The 19,765-nt window shown below is 38.2% G+C and overlaps 1 protein-coding gene across 3 annotated transcripts in view; it reads right to left on the bottom strand.

Moving 5' to 3' along the window:
- Positions 1-19,765, bottom strand: part of col2a1b (collagen, type II, alpha 1b) — a 49,720-nt gene that overhangs the window by 6,812 nt on the left and 23,143 nt on the right. For all 3 annotated transcript variants that reach the window (XM_007549035.2, XM_016670252.1, XM_007549027.2), the window contains 26 exons: positions 19,094-19,192; positions 18,893-18,937; positions 18,705-18,803; positions 18,473-18,526; positions 18,197-18,304; positions 17,898-17,951; positions 16,884-16,982; positions 15,600-15,653; positions 14,387-14,485; positions 14,062-14,115; positions 13,643-13,696; positions 13,224-13,277; positions 13,043-13,096; positions 12,171-12,215; positions 11,328-11,426; positions 9,423-9,530; positions 9,275-9,328; positions 9,037-9,090; positions 8,849-8,902; positions 8,599-8,652; positions 4,802-4,909; positions 4,434-4,487; positions 4,268-4,321; positions 2,891-3,052; positions 1,905-2,012; positions 164-271 (listed from right to left, as the gene is read on the bottom strand). In XM_007549035.2, coding sequence (XP_007549097.1) covers positions 164-271; positions 1,905-2,012; positions 2,891-3,052; positions 4,268-4,321; positions 4,434-4,487; positions 4,802-4,909; positions 8,599-8,652; positions 8,849-8,902; positions 9,037-9,090; positions 9,275-9,328; positions 9,423-9,530; positions 11,328-11,426; positions 12,171-12,215; positions 13,043-13,096; positions 13,224-13,277; positions 13,643-13,696; positions 14,062-14,115; positions 14,387-14,485; positions 15,600-15,653; positions 16,884-16,982; positions 17,898-17,951; positions 18,197-18,304; positions 18,473-18,526; positions 18,705-18,803; positions 18,893-18,937; positions 19,094-19,192 — 1,989 coding nt within the window. The remainder of the gene's footprint in view (positions 1-163; positions 272-1,904; positions 2,013-2,890; positions 3,053-4,267; positions 4,322-4,433; positions 4,488-4,801; positions 4,910-8,598; positions 8,653-8,848; positions 8,903-9,036; positions 9,091-9,274; positions 9,329-9,422; positions 9,531-11,327; positions 11,427-12,170; positions 12,216-13,042; positions 13,097-13,223; positions 13,278-13,642; positions 13,697-14,061; positions 14,116-14,386; positions 14,486-15,599; positions 15,654-16,883; positions 16,983-17,897; positions 17,952-18,196; positions 18,305-18,472; positions 18,527-18,704; positions 18,804-18,892; positions 18,938-19,093; positions 19,193-19,765) is intronic.

A 19,765-nucleotide genomic window follows, 5' to 3' on the forward strand; every position in this document is an offset into this window, starting at 1 on the left:
CTTTTGCAAGATTATATATGCATATGGAGCCTGCTTTCCAACCTGCCTTCACTTCTGAGTCTGAGTCAAATCAGAAGTCTTTGACTCAATTATGTGTGTGAAATTTGAATTTCCATTTCTGATTCAATCAAGCACATGCTTTGTGTCGGTGATTTTCCTTTACCTCTCTACCAGGTTCTCCAGCAGGACCAGTGAGCCCAGGAGGTCCGACTGGTCCAGGCGGTCCACGGTCTCCAGGACCACCAGCAGAACCCTGCTTTCCAGGCTCGCCCTGACAGGAATAAGGACTCATTGTTACATGTTGAAAAATGAAAAAAGAAATACAACTCTTTAAATTCCCACTAGTTCAGGTTCTGCAGTTTGTTTACGGTTATACATTTGAGTATTTTTAACAACAGAAAGAAAAATAAATCTTCAATTTGAAGTACATAGCTAAGACACTAAAAAGAAGAGTGATTCCCAAACTCAAGATAATTTTTTTCTTCAACACTTTCTTGTGATTGCACATTCATCATGGATCCTAATTTCACTGCTTTTGGTGCAAGATTGAAGTGTATACATATTCAAAATTTATTTACTAACTCCAGCATTTTTCTGTTGCTACTTGTCATGTCATTATCTTTTATGGTATGAAAAGAAAATCTTAGTAGCAATGTGTTTTTTTCTATTTTTTGTCTGTTCACAAAAAGAGAAACAACATCCAATCACATTCATACCAGATAATTTATACAAATACACTCAGCTGTTGGGTTTAAACAGTTTATAACAGTAACAATTAGTCTTTGACAACAACAACAACAAAAAAAATCACACTTTGCTTTGAACATGAAGCCTAATCTGCAGTCCCATCTGTCATTGAAAGCTCATTCCTTGGTGGGTTTATTTTGATTTACTGGAATCCCCTTCATGCATGCTGGTGAATAATTGATGGTGGGGACATGCCCGCTGAGATGTTGTAAGTAGGGGATGTGGTTCATGTCATATATCAAAAAAATGTTGGATGTAAGCAGGGGAAGCTCTTCAGTCACATGTCGTGGTGTAATCTCCATCAGACAGAAACATGAGGGGAAAAGCCCTGGTTGACGTGAGATGCGTTCTGACTGATCAAATTAGGACACAGCAGATTGTCAGTCCAGAGCACATCTGCTGATTCCCCACATTTACTTTACAGAGTGCCAAAACAGTCAGTATTGTGCTCATATGGCAGATTCATTAATATTTATTAACAGCCGTGACAGCAGGGTTGATGATGCTTTCACCTTCTGACTCTCTGCCTGTGTGTGTGTCTGTGGCCTCGAGAGACAATGTGTTCATGGAGACATGCACACCCTTGCAGGAGCTGCTGCAAAAGCAGTTTTGAGATCTTTTGAAGGTGTTTATGTGTCTGTTGAAACACAGCAAAAAGAACTGGCATCAAATTTTATTGGTGCATGTCAAAAATCGCAATGCGGGCTGAGCTGTGGTTTCATCCATACAAGGGTAGTAAACATGCTAAATTTAGCATCCAAAGAGCTAACATATGAGTTTGTGTCCCTTTTTATATTTTAAAGTTGTATTTGTTTTGTTCATTTTTCTAAGAAGAAAAAGTTATGTATTTAAGACATGCTACATCACATTTTACATCTTCCTCATGACCAGTTTCACAACAACAGCCCAGTAAAGCTCATTCTCCCACAGGTCTGACTCAATTATAGGAAATATTTTAATATGAATTAGAAAAAACGACAAGCAAAGTATGTTTGATGCCATATAATGTGCTCTTGTTTAGTTTTTAGTCTGTTTTGTGCTTTTTATTGCTCACGTTTAAATTTTTGTCTTTTGTCTAAATTTTTAATCTCCACCTGTATTTGACTTGCAGAATTTAAGTTTGAATGTGCTTGGTCATGTGATTTCATGTTACTTACAGAAGGCCCAGGCAAACCAGGGAAACCTCTTTCACCTCTCTGCCCGGGTAGACCAACAATACCGCGCTGACCAGCCAATCCCTGAGGACCCGAGGGACCTAGCGGACCCTGAGTGGAAAATAAAAACAACAGAAAACTCATCACTACTGTGGTAGATGTCTCTCACATAACACATCTTGAGCCACTCGGTCATTATTTTTTTCTAAGTCACTTCCAAGGCATGATAGGTGTATATCTTCCATCACTCTCAACGCAATATTTTATTCCCAGTCGGAGTTGCAAATGAATCTCTCCATCACCTCTCTGGTCTACGTCATCCTCAGCTCCAGAGGCTGCTCTGTCAAAATGTCTTGCAGCTCCTGAAATCATGTTCACAGTGAACACCTGACTGTAAGTGACAGCTGAGACGCACCATGAGGCAGACAAAGCTTTGATGTGCTGATGCTGGGCTCAGGATTTCATACACAGGATGAAGTCTATAGGAAGAGATGGACTCAATGCAGCACTGCCTCAGAGTTGGAGCCTCCGCCCTCGGGACACAACCTGTCATTATCTTGACAGAACTTGTCATCTATTTGTAACTGGTGTGTATGCGTGTTTGTGTGTGTTTGTGTGCAGCTCTGAAGTAAAAGGGCTGGGGCTCCATTCTTACACTGTCACCGGATTGTGCTGCCTTGTGCCGTCACATCTTAGTCTGCTATTAGAGTCAGTGATGGACACCGACAGCTCTGTGTATTAGTGGTGAGCGTGTCCATTACTGCTAAAATTGGCTGTCCGGCTTGAAAGGAAAACATAAAAGTGGCTCAAAATGCAAAAAACAAATACATTAAAATATTTTCTTCTCTTTAGACTTGCACCTACATGCAACAGTAGGTGGGTGCAACAGGAACCATAGTGTTATTTTCAGCATAACAAGGTCACAGATTTCCACATTATGTAAAAGTCTGTGTCCTGGGTGCTTATAGGAGGAGGTGCAGCACACTCACAGGGGGACCGTCCTCTCCAGGGTCGCCCTTCTCTCCTGGAGCTCCTGCGGGACCGCGTAGTCCAGCGTCACCCTGTCTGCCTGGAGGTCCACCGTCTCCTCTCACTCCTTTTGGTCCGTCTTTACCAGGAGGGCCAGCAGGACCTGCGGGTCCAGGATTACCCTGCCAAGCATTTGAATAAAACATATAAAGTAGGTCTCATTTTGAGCGCAAGCTGACAGATAAATATTTCTGTTTACAGAGTCCATTTACAGCGACAACAAAAAGTGTTGTCTTCAACACACTTTATTGTAAGCAATTATCTAAAGAAAGTCCTGCTGCTTTAGACAAACTATTCTGGCAATGTGTGTGTGTGTGTGTGTGTGTGTGCGCGTGTGTGCGCGCGCGCGTGCGTGCGTGCGTGTGTGTGTGTGGGTGGTGTCGGGTCAGGAAGGGTAAATGCTTTACAGCTACTTATAGAATACCAAATCAGGCTGGGAAAATTAATCTAATATTCTAAAGATCAGCATTTGATACTTATCTCAAATTGTCCATGTCAAAAACTACCACTATCCAACCTTACCACACACACTACCTACAATTGCATTGTTAACAAAGAGGGTACATTTTATCTAATCACTGGATCACTAGATTTTATTAAATCATTTCAAATAACAGTGAAGGTTATTTCACTCTTATTTTCAGGAGAGATACCTTAAATGTCAGTTATCCCTAATGAAGATGACCTTTGGAGTACTTCAGAGGTTTATTTTTAGACCTCCCATCTTTACTTTGTACTTGCCACGTCTGTGACATGTTATCTGCAGGCATAGTATGATTTTTTATTTCCATGCTGATAGCACACAGCTTACATCTCTTTTAACCTAAGAGGCAGGAAATGGATGTATCCAAGATATCAAAGATGACACAGAACGTCCTGCAGCTATACTTCAACCCAAAATTATTCATACCTCCAACAGAGTCAGGTTTATATTAGTAGTTTATTGTGACCAGCATCTGTTTCTGACTGGAAGTCAAATCAAAGATAAGAAGAGTTATGAAAAAGCTGATTAGCACATAAAAAAAGGGGTAGACTGATTTAATACCAATAAAGGTTTCCATTTCTTTTTTTGGGCATATTTTTTATAAACAGATTTTTTTTTCAGCCCCCAAATTGAATTTTATGTAAGTTGAATTTTTTTTTTCTTGTTAGAAAACTTGATATTTTCTGTTTAATTAGCAGTTTCTATTTATGAAATAATTTTTTCCTAAATACTTTTGTCTTGTTTGTTTGATTGGATTTACGCTGTATTATATGTAATTAATATTACTACTACTGTTTTCATTGCAGAGTAAAGTGGATGAGCAGAGGTAGAGTGAACAAAGCGGTGAACTTACGTTGGGGCCAGGAGGTCCAACTCGCCCAGCAGCTCCAGGGAAACCAGTGGCACCCTAACAGAGTAGACAATAGTATCATCACTAAGCAATTCATGCAAGTGAGAGCAACAGGCTCTTTTTTGGCGAAGCAGCCAACAAAATAATATATTTTCAAAAAGACACTTACAGGAGGACCCTGGGCACCACGAGCACCTTTAGGTCCAGAAACACCTGTAGGACCCTAGGATCAAAGCAGAACTGTAAATCAGAATATGGCCTTATTTCTTTTGTTTCATGAACATTTTTATGTTTCATGGCAGGTGTGGAACAATCCATTAGTGTTTGCTGTATATGAATGTTCAACAAAGAGATAAAAAAATACATTTCTGCTTGATTGGGTGCACACATTGTCACTTATAAGAATAAATGTCAGGAAGTGCCTCTGCTTTCCCTATAGCAGCAGTCAGGCAGCCTTTAGGGTTAAATCCCCATTCATTTAGATCTGAACAAACCGAAATGTTGCAGATTAGCAGCTGTGTTGATAATGAAACTTACCGAAGGGCCAGGGGCACCGGATGGTCCTTGGGGTCCAGGGGCTCCAGCATCTCCCTTCTGTCCTGCTTCTCCCTGCTCTCCTTTGGTTCCAGGCTGACCATCGGCTCCCTGGCAATAAAACAGGATGTGCATACCTGAAGCTTTTTCTCACATTCAGCATTTAATAAGCGTGATGTAAACTAGTGATCAGTTGATTCTTCATGTTGGTTTCTGCTCTTCTGACTCAAGACTCAATACTGACATGTGTCTCTATCAGCTCTACAAAACATAAAGACTGGATTTTATTGGCTACTCTTCCTTGCAAAAAGCTCCTGCTCAGCCAGATTGGATGAGGAGGGTCTGTGACCAATTTTTAAAGTCCCAATTGTTCTTGACTTTGACAGGGCCATTCTAGCACATGTACAAAGTATATGCTTTGGTATAAACTCTATTCACATATGCTGTTTTAGCCCAGTCTGGATCTTTAGGGTCATTGTTCTGCTGAGAGGTGAACCTCTGCCTAAATTTTAAGTTATTTAATGTCCTGCTGTCTCTGTTAGGAATAGTTTCCACACTGCATGATTGTGCCATCCCTGTGCTTCACAGCGGAGAAAGTGTATCCAGGATGTTGTGAAGGTTTTTAATCTTTGTTATCCCCTCACCAGAGCACTTCTTTACAAATATTTATTTCATCATCTATGTGGCTTGTGGCGCATTTTAAATGACAACCCTAGTAATCTACTTTGAACAATGGCTTTCTGCTATCCACTTTTCCATAAAAGCCAGATTTGTGGAGTGAATGACTAATGGTTGTCCTCTGGACTGATTCTCCCAGCAGTGGATCTCTGCAGGTCCTCCACCGTTAACATAAGCATCTTGATGGCACTTTGATTAATGCTCTCCTTGCCTGAACTGTCAGCTTAGGTTGTCAGCTACGTCTTGGAGGGTTTGAAGTTATGCCACAGTCTTTACGTTTTTGGAAGACAGACTATACAGAGCTCAGCGTGAAAACCCTCCATAAATCCTTTTCTTTCCACTTCACTTCACAATTAACCACCAGCTTGCACTGGTCTATCACATAAAATCTCAATGAAGTGCACTGACGTTTGTGGCTGCAACTTTACAAAATGTGAAATGCTTCAAACGGCATCAATCTTTTTGCACAGCCCAGTAAGGACAGTGGCAGATGTACGTCTTTGATGAAAAAAAAACTTGATTAAAAATGTGACAGGCTCCAGAGAAAAACTGACACAAACTTTAAAAAAAAAAGCTGCAGAAAATTTTGGTTGTTTGTTTTCAGTGTTTCGGGTGATGAGCCGTGATGTTACAGCATGTAAGCTGTGAATGGAGAATATTTACAGAGCAGCAGGAGTATTCAGGCTGACATAAAATCTATAATTAATCATAGTTGTATTCTGTAGGGGGAAAAGCCTTGAGATAAATGTTGTTCTAACAAATGTATTGATGAAATCCATTTGAAAGGATGTGACTTATGAAAACCATTCAAGGGATTTCTGTCTAGAGTGTAAGAATAAATGAAATGATAGAAAGCTATGGCTTCTGACAGTCTGTAAACTCATATCTTTCCAAATAATTATACGCTAAAGAAACAAGACAGCGTAATTAAATTGGAGGAAAAGACTGGCAAAGGCAGCGTCACATTTGAGCGTTTTCAGATAGTGTCAATGAAAAGGAAATGATGTGTCAGGTAGATGTCATGTTATAATGTGGCGAACGTCTCTATTTGATAGAGAAAGGAAAGTTAATGAAACCTGGATTTTCACTTCTACGTGATCAAAATGGCAACTTTTTTTGTCTTCTCTCATTAACACAGAGAATGACAAATGATGCCAAACCGATTTCAGTGCAGTAATCCAATTATAAAGATGATAAGGAGGTGTGCAGTTTCAAGTTTAAAGCGTGCTGAAGAAATTTACTTTAAGAAGAATTTGGAGGCTAATAAATTTGCTAAGACATTTAATTGTAGTAATTATAGTTGAAAAAATTTAATCACGTTATCATTTAAAGCTAAAAAAGTGACATCTTGTGTACAGTTGGTCTTTATTCAGATATTTTCTTCTGGTAATGCATAGTGATTTTGCTCCACTGTCGCCGCATGCTTGCTAAGGCTGATTGTTAATTGACCAGGCCTCCTTAGACAGATAACTTCTACCATTTGATAGTAAATAATGAAGTGAAACTGATGATATTTAATTATACTATGAAATTGGATCTGAATATGGTACTGGACTGTACTGGAGTAATTTAGATGGGTTTGAACTGAATTTAGGTCTAAAATGTATGTAGACAGTAGACATATATTTGTATATGAATGTTTACAAATTACCTTGAGATTCAAATAAACTGAATTGAGATGATCTGAAATTGTGTGAGATTTGAGCTAAAAATTGAAAGGAACTCCTAGCAGACTGAGAGTATTATTGTGTTTTAAGCTTAGTATAGCAATCTGGTTGCAGTATCAATGAATGTAGTAGGATGTACACAACAAATATGATCAGTCTGTGCTTAGGGGTGTGCAGAAGATCATGATAACCCGACACACATCCTGAATCAGTATAAGAACTCATTATTTTTCATCATGGTTCAAAATGTAAAAAAGATATCAAACAAAATAGAAGTTTGTTATTGTGATGGAAGTGTATCTTCTCCTATTCTGCATTAAGGATGTATTCTGTTTTAGAAAAATAGGGTTGGATTCTATAGATGAATCTGGGTGTTTACATAAATGATACAATCAGGCAGTATATCTAAATATTAATTTTAACTGTAGGTATGAGAAAATAGTCTGATGTGTCCACCTATAATGGAGTCACATCATCTACAGCTCCCGACATCATCAAAGGAATCGCACAACATCAAAAATCTCAGGGGGACAAGAGGCAAGGTGGCAAATGGAAAATCTATCCGGAGTGCCTGTTATCTATAGGGCCTCAGGATGCACTGCAGCACAAACAAAAACATTTCTTCCCATGGAGAGCAGAGCTCAGGAACACTTCTGAAAACAACCGTCTTAGGAAGGACAGTTACTCGGTGGATCAAAAAAAAAAAAAAAAAGCACATAAAATACACAAGATACCAAGGCGAAGACGCTCAGCTTTCAAGAGTAAAATAAGCTGAAATATATCAGGCACTTTGATAAAATTAAATATGTAATTTTGCTTTTGAAAATTATGGACTCCATGTGTGGACTATTTGAAGTCAACAACAAAACATCAAAGGTAGCAGCATCCTTTCTAATACGGCAATATGGACTCTATTTACAGAAATAAGGAACATTTACGTCACTTATGGTTTTCTCTACTTTCTGACTTACCGAATCCACTTACTGTCCAAACCAGATAGTGGATCTGGGATAATGTGCAGAACATTTTCCACAGACACATTAACTGGCAATGGGCAGAAGGTGGTAAATTAATGCAAATTGTATGGCAAATGTTTGTGAAAGCACCACTAATGCTGGATCTGCTGCTTATGTCATTTTCATTTCAGGTCTTGCTTATTTCAGAGAGGTAATTCTGCACATCAAACCATAGCAAAGGAATAGTATAAACATCTGAGTCTCTACACTGACCTACTATCACAGTTAAACTCCGTCTTTCTCACTTTCAAACATTAGATGTTTGCATTACTATCATAAATAAAATCAAGTTGTATGCTAGTTTAGATGTGAGTAATTGTTACAATTTAAAATGGGATTGAAATCTCTAACAATTATTTTTTTTCTATTTTTTTTGTTTTTTTTGTTCTTAAGTAACATTTCCCAGTAGAATTGTGTTCTTGTTTTTAATTAAACTTACAGGAGGTCCAGCAAACCCAGCAGGCCCAGGAGGTCCAGTCTCTCCTCTGTCTCCCTGAAAGATGAAGATAAACCAAAAACGTTTATTGAAAGAACATTCCTGTTCTCCCAGTTATCAAAGAAGATTTGTAACCTTATGACTAATGAAAGATCCTAAATAATAACTCAAGTACAGTTAATGCACCTTATTGTACAGCTGAAACAGTTTCTTTTTTTAATAAACTTAAACTGTCTGGAACTGCAACACTCACAGGTGCACCACGAACACCAGCAGGTCCAGATGGTCCAGCAGGTCCAGATTCACCCTACAAGAATCACATATACATCACCAGCAAAACACATTAAGTAACTTGTTAATATGCAGTCAGTGGCTGCTTCATAGCTTTAACTGTTGATTTCAGCAATAAAGCGTTTTCAGAAAGAAAGAAATATTACTTACCTTCTCGCCATTTGGACCACCAGGACCAGGAGGACCAATTGGACCAGTAAGACCCTGCAAATCAGAAAGAAAAACAATTAATCCAGACAATACTTAGCTTGTTTTGAGCGCTGAAAAATGAAGACTCTTATTTTAAGGCCATTTAAACATTGGCCATTGAAACTGTTTTGTCCTTTTAAATTATTTTTACAAAGTTTTATCATTTAAAAAAAAAATGAAATAAGTGACTATCCCATACTCTGGCGCCATCTTTGCCAGGAGCACCTTCAGGTCCTTTCTCTCCAACATCACCCTGCAGAGAGAAGAGGTTAATAAATAATCAATCAATCATGTGTTATGTCCAAATATCCTTAATTTTTAAAAGACATGGTCCCGTCAGAGCTTACCCTGTCTCCTTTGGGTCCAGGAATGCCAGCAGCTCCTCTCTCTCCTGGCATACCCTGCAGGCCTGGTGGACCCTGAGCTCCTGGACCTCCAGCAGGTCCAATGGCTCCCTGTTAGGGGTCATGGATTAAAGCAGACAGCTCAGTCTAGGAGCAGCAGCGAGTTGAGACAGTCACTAAAAACTTACTTCAAGCTTTCAGTTCATGAATAACTCGCTGAAAGCTTCTACACCAGGTGCTTACATCTAATTCAAAAAGATACTTTTGTGTTTTCTGACACATTTTCAATTGCTTTTGCTAAAACTTTTCAGTTGGTTGAAAACATAATAAAATAATGATGACATTTGAGGGTAAGAAAAAAAAAAGAAAATCTGTCTGCTTCAACAAAGGACCAAACCCATTTCTGATGTGGTGCTTTGTTTCCAAAGCTATCAAAGGACAGGAAAAATAAAATAACTTGATCCAAATCACAACAAAGTAGAAGTAATACTTTATGCTTATAAGTCAGTCAGTTAATTACAAATAAAGTTAGAGTTATATGTAGCCCCTTATTGCTCTTTTAGTAAAAGAAAGGTGGCTCTTGTCAGGACAAACTCTATTCTGCAGTTCAAAGGCAAAAAAACAAATTAAGGAAAAGGCAGTCTTTGATTTTTTTTTCTTTTTTTTCTTTTTTTTGAAGTGGCTGCATCAGGCCCATTCCTGGTCAGAACTTGTAAGATTTATACAGAGTCTATTCTGCTCGGCTTCAGATGCACACCATATCTCGATCCTATCTCGTGTTATTACGGCTAACAGCAGGGCTCACGCTGCAGCAATTTCTCCTTTGGGTACTTTCAAGCTACTGTTTACTCAAGGCCAAGTGAGTGACGTACAGAGCAGTGTGGCTTGTGCAATAAATCTGCTGCTTTCTTTTTTTTTTTAATACCACCTACAGAATGTCTGTTCACCCCACCCCCATCGCCATCATCGCACTCATGCTGGCTCTAATCCTCATCCTCTCTATCCGCTCCTGTCTGACCTCACAGGAAAAAAAAATCTATAAACTGGGATTAAAATCTGAGCTGATAATAAACCAAACGATCGAGAGCCGCTACTGCTGTGAGCTCTTTCCACCCTCGATGCACTAGTGACAAATTACTGCTCCACAAGGAGTTGACAGAGATGCAAAAACGCATGATTCGATTCAAAAACTGAGGTTTCCTGTTTTTTATTGCAGAGACAGAATGAAAGCTGATGGTATTGGACAGTACATAAACTAAGAAAAGAAATATGAGCAAAAGGGAGAGATTAAAAAGGTCCAGAAGTGCATTAATCCCAGTCTGGATGTTTGCTGGAACTCTAACTGTTGAACGAGCAAAACAACTTTTTCTGGTGTTAAGAACTGTGCAACAGGGATGCTTTGTCAAACTCAATTTGGATTATTTTCTGAATTTTAGGGTACAATTAGGAACACAACAGAGTTTTTCCCTTAGAACCCCTGTTAATAACGTCAAACCCATGAGCTATAATTTGGTAAGAGCTGCCTCGGAGTCACTAAGGCACCACAAAGTTAATTCCCTTTTATGAAATGAAATGTTCGTCATCAAGAATACTGAACGGGGGTGCTGTTTCATGACCCAGAGGTAATTTAGACTTCCATTAGACTGTCATCTTCTGACAAATCACCAGACAATTAAGAACTAGATTGGGGTGAGGTAACTCTCCCAATAACTTTCTTAGGAAATCACCAAAAGTAAAATTATATAAAACACAAAAACAGACGACGTAATTAGTCAGTCACTCATCTCCTCAGGTTGATCTATGTCGGCTGTTGCAGGTGATACAGATACCTAGTAACATGTTTGCCAGCTGTGTAGGCGCACCTGATCGAAACCCGTTGACTGGATAACAGTCCTGGTCTGAACTCACCTTGGGACCGTCAGTTCCAGGAGTCCCAGGCAGACCTCTGGGTCCCTGCAAACCTTGCGTTCCAGCAGCTCCTCTCTCTCCCGGAAAACCACGCTCTCCCTGAAAAGGGGCACAGCAACGATTAAAAACCATCAGTAACACACAGAAAAATCAACTGTTGGCCAGAAATGGGTAAGTAAACTAAAAGCTAAAATACTTTATTGATTGGAGGCCACATTATGTATGAGCTGACATGTAACCCTGGCAAATCTACAGTTTGGATGCCCTTACTGAGTGAAAAACATTCAAAGTTAGCTATTTTCAGTGGCGGAGGTTTACAAATGAACTCAAGAGCAGACATGTAAGAAGTAAATAAAACATGTTCATTCAGGCTGTCGGAAAGCGAGAGAGAGCAGGACTTTGAGCAAGTTTGGTCTGTTTTACATATTGAGTTTTTCACCTCGTCATAAAATGTTTACAGCCTTTTGGAAATCTGAGAGCTAAAGCAAAGATGAATTTCACCAAGAAATGTTAACCACTCTAATCAGGCTAATATAAATAATCTAAGGACAACTTAAAACCCTGCAAGTCTTACTTTGAAATATCCCTATTTTACTGTGCTATTTCTCTCACACACAAAAGACATCACATTGCCTCTCCTTGTGATATCTCTAATGACAACCAAAGGCTTTTCGATGCTGTTCTTGTGTCTTTTTGCGTTGAAATTGGCCCAACTAAGAATCGGAAGGTAAAACGTTGTCAAAAATCAGATATCAGAAATTTTAACCTTTTAATGACACATCTCTTTAACCCTTTGTGGTAACCACCTGACCGACCAGTTTAAGTGAAATCGCAGGGACTTACTCTGGGTCCAGTGGCACCAGCAGCTCCAGCTTCTCCTGGAACGCCCTAAAGAGACAAGCAGACAGTAAAGAGCAGAAGATCAGGATGTTTGAGTGTCAACAGTGCAACTATTGAGTGTAGAAATATATTGCTGTTATATAAATGCTCTCTGACTCATATTAACAGGAGGTACTTGATAACTTTTTAAAAAATATAGGCTATTTCTATTTCTATTTCTATTTCTATTTTTTTTGCTTATGGCGTCAAACCTTTTTAGACAGAACTTGGTTAAAGTTAGAGCAGCTGCATTATCTGATACAGATGAACTGTGTTTAAGCTTCTGACTGAAAACTGCTGCTGTTTCTCTTGGCACTATAATTAGCATGAAAAGTAAGAGGGAGCAGCCACCTACGTTGGAGGCAAAAGAAACTTTATAGAGCAAAAAAAAAAAAAAACTCTCCTGTTGAAATACTAAGCTGCAGCAAAAGTAAATTTTTCTTGGATGTAAATTCTAACATACTTTGTAAAACACTTGATGAAGTGATGGCTAAAACTAAATCTCCACTTTTTGTTTATACACAAGCCAGCGTTGCAATGTAGCACAGCTAGCTGCAGCAGGAGTTTGGAAAAAGACACAGTTTGAACTTTTTTTTAAAACATAGCTTTAGAGAAAAATAAATATGTTCACTGATTCATTTATTTCTGTAAACCATAACACACGTTAATATTTAGAGTAAATTCTGTGGTGTCACTTATACTGGTTTACACTGTAAACCAGTATATACCTGCAGGAAGATGTAGGAACATTTCTGCAAATTCCATACAAAGATTCTTTTCCTGTGTTACTGGGCAAGTTGTGACCTTTCAGCTGTACCCAAAAAAATTGTACCAACCTGGTCTCCCGGTTTGCCTCCCTCACCGGGAGGGCCAGGAGGTCCTGGAAGACCCTGCACACAGAAAAGAAGAAGAAATGGTTGGTAGATGAACTCCTGAATCCAGTAAATTAACAATGGAACCTGTACAATTCAAAAAGCTGAATAAATGAATTTAAGTATAAATCAAATATAGACGTACCTGGAAACCAGAGGGACCAGGCTGTCCTTGCTCTCCTCTCTCCCCAGCGGGGCCCTAAACACACAATCAATTAATGCAATTAATGTAGGCTTTATGATGATGAAAAAATATCAAAAACATGTTTCAATGATGCCATAAATGTTCTAATTCTCATTCTTTTATGTGAAATATACATTAATGCCTTGAAAAAAAAAACATTCCATGTTGGCTGATGGTCTGTGAGTCACTGTTGCCATCCCATAATGCTCAGACATAAGTGTCAAGGACTTTTTTTTTTTTGTTCCAGACAGAGCTATTGTAGACATAGTCTGGGGAAATTGAGGTACTGAATGATGTTTCCAAGTGTAGACTTAGAAAAAGAAGAGATAGCATCAGTGTAGAAGCTGAACAGAGTCGGGTGGGGAGATGAAGATACGTACAGCAGGGCCAGGGGGTCCACCCGCGCCCGTTTCTCCATCTTTTCCGGGCAGACCCTGAAGAGAGTGAAAAGATAGGTATCATGAGTTTAGCCAAAGCCAAAGGTGATGCTATTAGCTGACAGACATCTCAGAGGTATAACTGAGCTTTTTTAACACAATTCTCCAGCCGAGTCAGGGTCAGAGTTTAACAGAACTGCAATGCAATTCACTCCTACAATAGAAGATGTGCAAAATGCTGAGCTTTGAAATGAAAATAATCTAAAAATAGTTGCTTTCCACAATTAATCAATACTTCATACTGATCTTTGTGAAAGATATTTTATAGCAGACACTACAAGGCACTAGCAATATGATTTCTTTCTTAAAATCCTCAGAAATACATTTTTGCATATGAATAAACACAGAAAACATCAACTTACTCTCAGACCAGGAGCTCCAGCCAGTCCTTTCTCACCAGATTTGCCAGATTCACCCTGTTAACAGTAAAAATAAGAAGCACCTGTCAGTCAATATGCCACTGCGGCCGAGCTCGGTGCTGCACCTATTTATAGAGAGGAGAAGCTGCATATGTTGGTGCAGCAGAGCAAGTCAGATGGTGCTAATCCAGTCTACTGTATGATTTTGTTTCATGAATATATTTTCAGGAAGTCATCTATCATTTGCACTATGTCCAAATAGACATAATGACCAGATAAATCATCTTGTCGCATGGAGGACACATTTAACTTTGCTTGTAATACTTACAGTTGCTCCTTTGGGTCCAGGGAACCCCATGACACCAGGCTGTCCTCTGGCTCCCTGAGGGCCGGGGGGTCCTGGACGTCCGTCCTCACCTGGAGCTCCCTGGCAAATTCAAATCAAATCAAAATCACAAACAGCGGATGAAGATTGAAATGTTTTAGATGTGACAGTAAAGCTAAGGATGCAGTGACATGAAACCAATATTGAGGGAAAATATCAAAATGAAGACAGAAAATGTCTGAGCGGAGTCAGAATGATTTGTTAGTGCGTTTTCATGTAAAAGCTGTGGCAATAATCACATTGAAGCAGATGAATAATGGCTGTGCACATTTCGTACAGTTATTATTGAGTTACAAGTCCCTCCCTGGCTGTTTTATATGAGATATTAAACACACACACACATGCATGGGCTGACGGATTGTTATTTTTTTTGCTTAGAAAAAATGAAAAATGTAAACACATTACATTTTCTTTTATTGTTTAGAGGATGATGTAGTCCTTTTATTAGAGACAAAACCTTGCAATTGTTTGCAGCTTCTACGGGGCTAAATGACATTAAAGTACGTAGGTGGAAATGTTCACCACCTCTCATTTAATTTGGACAATATGAGTTTACAGAAGACTGCTACGACTTTAAAGAAGCTTATTATTGGGGAAAAAACTGTTATTTGTTGTGATTCCTTCTTTGTTCTGGTCATTTTAGCCTTTTGTAATTTCAGCTTGCATCGTTTCATGCCTTACTGTGTTTGGTTGCAAAATGGAATCACATAAAAGGGATCATTTTGTAAGCAAATGTGTCTTAATATAAAAATATCTGCCAACAACTTATTCTGAGTTGGTCCAAACAGTGTTTAGAATCGAAATAATTGAAAATATATTGGAAGTTTTTGGAAAATTGTGTACAGATAAATTAAATTTCATTTCAAGATTTGAAGATTTCTGTATATATTTGCCTTACAAAATTTCTTACCTAAAAGAGAAATAAAGTAATAAATGATGAAATGGAACAATAGTGTCAAAAATAGGAGCACATAGAGTTCATTCACAATTAATAATATAATTGTCTTTTCTGTTAAATCTTAGATTTAAAGCACGTCAAGGTTTTAAGTCATTATTACAACTAATAATTCCATCGAGCTAACAATAATAATAATAATAAAAAAATTAAATACTTGAAATGCATTCATACATCTGTTACACAAACGATTGCACTTACAGAAGGCCCAACTTTGCCCTGAGGTCCAGCATCACCAGGACGACCAGTCAGACCCTGTCACAGATCGAGAACAAAAAACAAAACAAAACAAAACACATGAACGAAGAGACAACTCTATTAAAACACACACAAAACACGGCTGGTAGGAAAAAACAAATCCCTGTGGAAAACAGCATTTACACATCAGACTGGTAATTTATGCAGAAAGCAGCAGTTCAACAATTAAGGAAGACATGTGAATGAGAGCAAAGGAAGGCAACTACAACACTGTGTGTTTATGCAAGTGTGAAGCGATTTAATCACTGCAGGAGCTAGAAAAAGTGCTGCGCAAGTGAGAATTAAAATTACTCATTTTGATCAAGCTTTGAGGAACAAGCTTGATTTATATGTCCTGTCTACCTGCTGTAAAAGCAGCACCTGGTGTACAGTGATTTAGTTTTAAATCTGAAAGCTACAATCCAAAAGAGCGAATAAAAAAAGCTGAGAGAAAGAATTTAAGAAGAGTCAAGACAAACACATGAAATCCTTACCAAAACTTTGCATTAAGTCTGTTTGTGACTTTAATTGCACCTGCTTAATGGATTGTATTTCATAGCATGTTACTGTCTTTTATTTATCTCCTAATTGAAAGTAACCAAGTATTTACTGTTATTTATTTAATATGACATCAACTTAAATGCTAAGATAGTAAAGCTAACTCTCAAGTTTGTACATATGGCTGCTTCTTCTGCTGCACACACTTCATGCTGCAGCTCTAAGTGTTAGGAATATGTTGGCTTTTTCAGAGACTTTTAGGCCAAACTTTAATCCAGCTTCACTTTTTTTCCACAGTGGAGCCTGCTGCAGGAAGGGAGTGAGAACAGCAGTAGATTTTCGTGTTCTGTTTTAACAAGCACAACCAAAACAACAGCGCAGATGTGTTTAAATTATGCAAAATAATTTTTTTTCCCACTGAAGCTGCGTGAATGTGGATGAGAGCAGCTTTACTGATATTTTTATTTGTCAGTGAGAAGAGAAGAAAAATAATTAAACTGATGTAAATAAGCTGCAGGAGCATGGCTGCAAATACTATTAAATGAAATAATCAGTTGGCCAACGACTGAATGATGTCATGCTCTACATATTTTTAAAGGCTTTATTTCATTTAAAATGATGAATGAATGAAAAGTAGGTCATGTTGTAAACTAGATGTTTAGGTGATGAACTATAAATAAGACTTAATTAGGATTTAACCAGGGGGATTTGTGAAGTGCGAACTGACAGAACACTGTGAGCGTAATTTACCCTTGCACCAGGAAGACCAGGCTCTCCAGGACGGCCAGGGTCACCAGTGGCTCCTTTGGCACCGCTGGCCCCAGGGGGTCCGCGCTCACCTGGGGCTCCCTATAAAAAAAGAAAGAAAAAAAAGAAAAGCATTCAGTTAGGCCCAAATTGGTGGGTGGCACAACTTTCTTTCTACTTCTAAGGAAATAAGTTTTCCTGTTAAGAGTGAGCAGCAGTTCTTTATTGATCTGCTGAATCAATAACTTAAATTATGATAGATTCATTTTATTTTAAATGAAACTGTCTATGAGAAGATAATGTTAAATGAGACATTGGCCTAAGTGATATGGCATATGTAGGTCATATATAGGCATGATGGGGAAGTGAACTACGCTTCCATCTGGTGGCCACAAAGCAGAATTACATTAAATGGTGGTGAAAATCAGAGTGAAATCCAAATGAAACGGGGAGGAATATTTTCCTTAATTTTTATTTTAACTCAGGAGTGAAAAACTGATTTGAGATCAGCGAACTCTGAGGTGTCAGCAGACTCGTTACACATGTCATCGACCTTGTAATTTAATTAGTTATACGCTGCTTTATTCAACTTAACTTGATTTAAGAATTATGAAGAATTGAAAAATTATATTTTAGAAATTTCATCCGGGACTTGAAACTTTACTACTTCTACTACTACAACAAATAGTATTATTAATAGTAGTCAAATATTAATTTGTTTATAAAGCATTTTCAATTGATGCTCTCTAGGGAACAATAAAAAAAAATGACAAAAATGTCGCTGACTCTCGGCGTATGATAGACAATAATTAACAAATTATTTCCCAGTTGTCAACTTTGCAGATTGAGATCAACTGGGACCAGTCAGCAAACGGAAGATCAAATATTGCTTGAGGTGAAATGATATCTGTCAAATAGAAATGATTCTTTTCAAACTGTGTACTTTATGTCTTCTCACTGTCAGTTTTGAGGTTGAGAATCATGTTCGTTACATATTATTCTGTAACCATATCTCACCTTGTGACCAGCCAGACCATCCTGACCAGGGAAACCACGGTTACCAGGAGCTCCCTAGGAAGAAAACCAAGAAAAAAATCAGAGTTATGGTTTTATCACAAATAAAATATGTATTTAACAGAAACAACAAGCTCATAAAGGTTTAAAACGGTTTTATCAGTTTTAAAAAAAAAAACCCTGAAACTATGTCATTATCATGATGTAACCATGGCATGCATTATAAACAAAAGGTTAAGTATTAATTGAACTTGTTGTATTTTCTTCAAAGTAACCAGTTTAATTAGATTTTTGATACTTACTCTTTCTCCTGGAGGTCCAAGAGGTCCAGCAGAACCAGGCTCACCTCTGGGTCCTCTCTTGCCTTCTTCTCCTTGAGGGCCAGGGGCTCCCTGAGGTCCAGCTGGTCCCTGTCAACAAATTCAATTTGTACAGAAAAACCACCATCAAATTGGAGTGAGAGAAAAAAGATTAAATATTAAAAGCCTTGTCTGAAGGAACATAACATTTCTTATTTGCTTTAAAACAAAACAAAAAAAATTGACAATCAAAATGAGTAAAATGAAAACAAAACTCACAATTTCTCCCTTTGGTCCCGCTTCCCCCTTGAATCCAGGGATTCCTGGATCTCCCTAGATCCAGAGAGGACATAAAGAGAAGTAATAAGAAGGGACGACATTTTCCAGATTAATCATTCTGAAAGAGAAATTAGCAGCAAACATAATTTCTGTACTGTAAACCAAATTAGAAGCCAGGTAGTTTCTAAACAACAGAGTTCCAATAAAGTATACAGAGTCATAAAGTATGTACAGATGTTCCTTTTGGCCCAAGAGGTCCAGTTGCTCCCTGAGGTCCAGGAGGCCCACGAGGTCCAGGAAAACCAGGAGCACCTGCGATACCTGGAGCACCCTACAGAGAGAAAGAGAAAAGGAAGTGAAGTCGACTGGCTGACTGATCAAAAACAACAGAAACAAACAAACAAACAAAAAAAAACTTACTGCTGAACCTTTAGCTCCAGGGATACCATCAGTGCCAGGGTTACCCTGCAGGAAAAAGAGACAAAACAAGTAAATATGCTAAAATAAATCATCTTCATAATTAAATGTGTTTTGAACTGACTGGAGTCAGGGTTTATTGAATTAATAATATGGTTTATCGCATATTTTTATTTTCAAATTTTTGTTTATGGAATCACTTACAGAAGCACCAGAGGGTCCAGGTGATCCAGGAGTGCCTGACTCTCCACGGGGCCCCTGGGCTCCTTCGGGACCACGAGCGCCAGTAGGACCAGCTTCACCCTAATACAACACAGACAAAAGGGCAATCATTTATTAATTTGTGTTGACCGCATGCAATTGATCATCTTAATTTTACAGAACTTTGATAAACTTTCAAAGGTACAAAACATATTTTTGAAATGTACCAGAAAACCAGGCATTCATTGTTCATTCAATTAAAATGAATTAACAATTTAGAGAAGGAACAAAACTTTAAGTTTCATTCAGCTGTATGTTACCGAATTATACTGCCCTATGAAGACGCTATTTAGACAAAACACAGATTTAACTCAAAACCAGTTAGATGTGCTCCAAATTAACACAATTATCACTCAAGAAACCATTTAGTTATTAAAAAAGCCAACAGGTCTATCTGTTGAATCATCTGTTCTAAAAGTTTAATTAAAGAAAAGAAAAAAAGTACAATCATGATTAGTTATTGGCCCTAATATATCAAACGTGTGTTTAAAAGTGTTTATGATCATTTTTAAGCTCATTTCAGGATTTATCGATTTGGAAGTGAGCTCAGGATTAAATCCCACAGCTCACTCTCCATTTAGCAGGAGAGATCTTTCAGTTTTTTAAAGAGCTGTG

This window comes from Poecilia formosa, unplaced genomic scaffold (genome assembly GCF_000485575.1).
Source record: "Poecilia formosa unplaced genomic scaffold, Poecilia_formosa-5.1.2 Scaffold2, whole genome shotgun sequence".
Taxonomy (NCBI): domain Eukaryota; kingdom Metazoa; phylum Chordata; class Actinopteri; order Cyprinodontiformes; family Poeciliidae; genus Poecilia; species Poecilia formosa.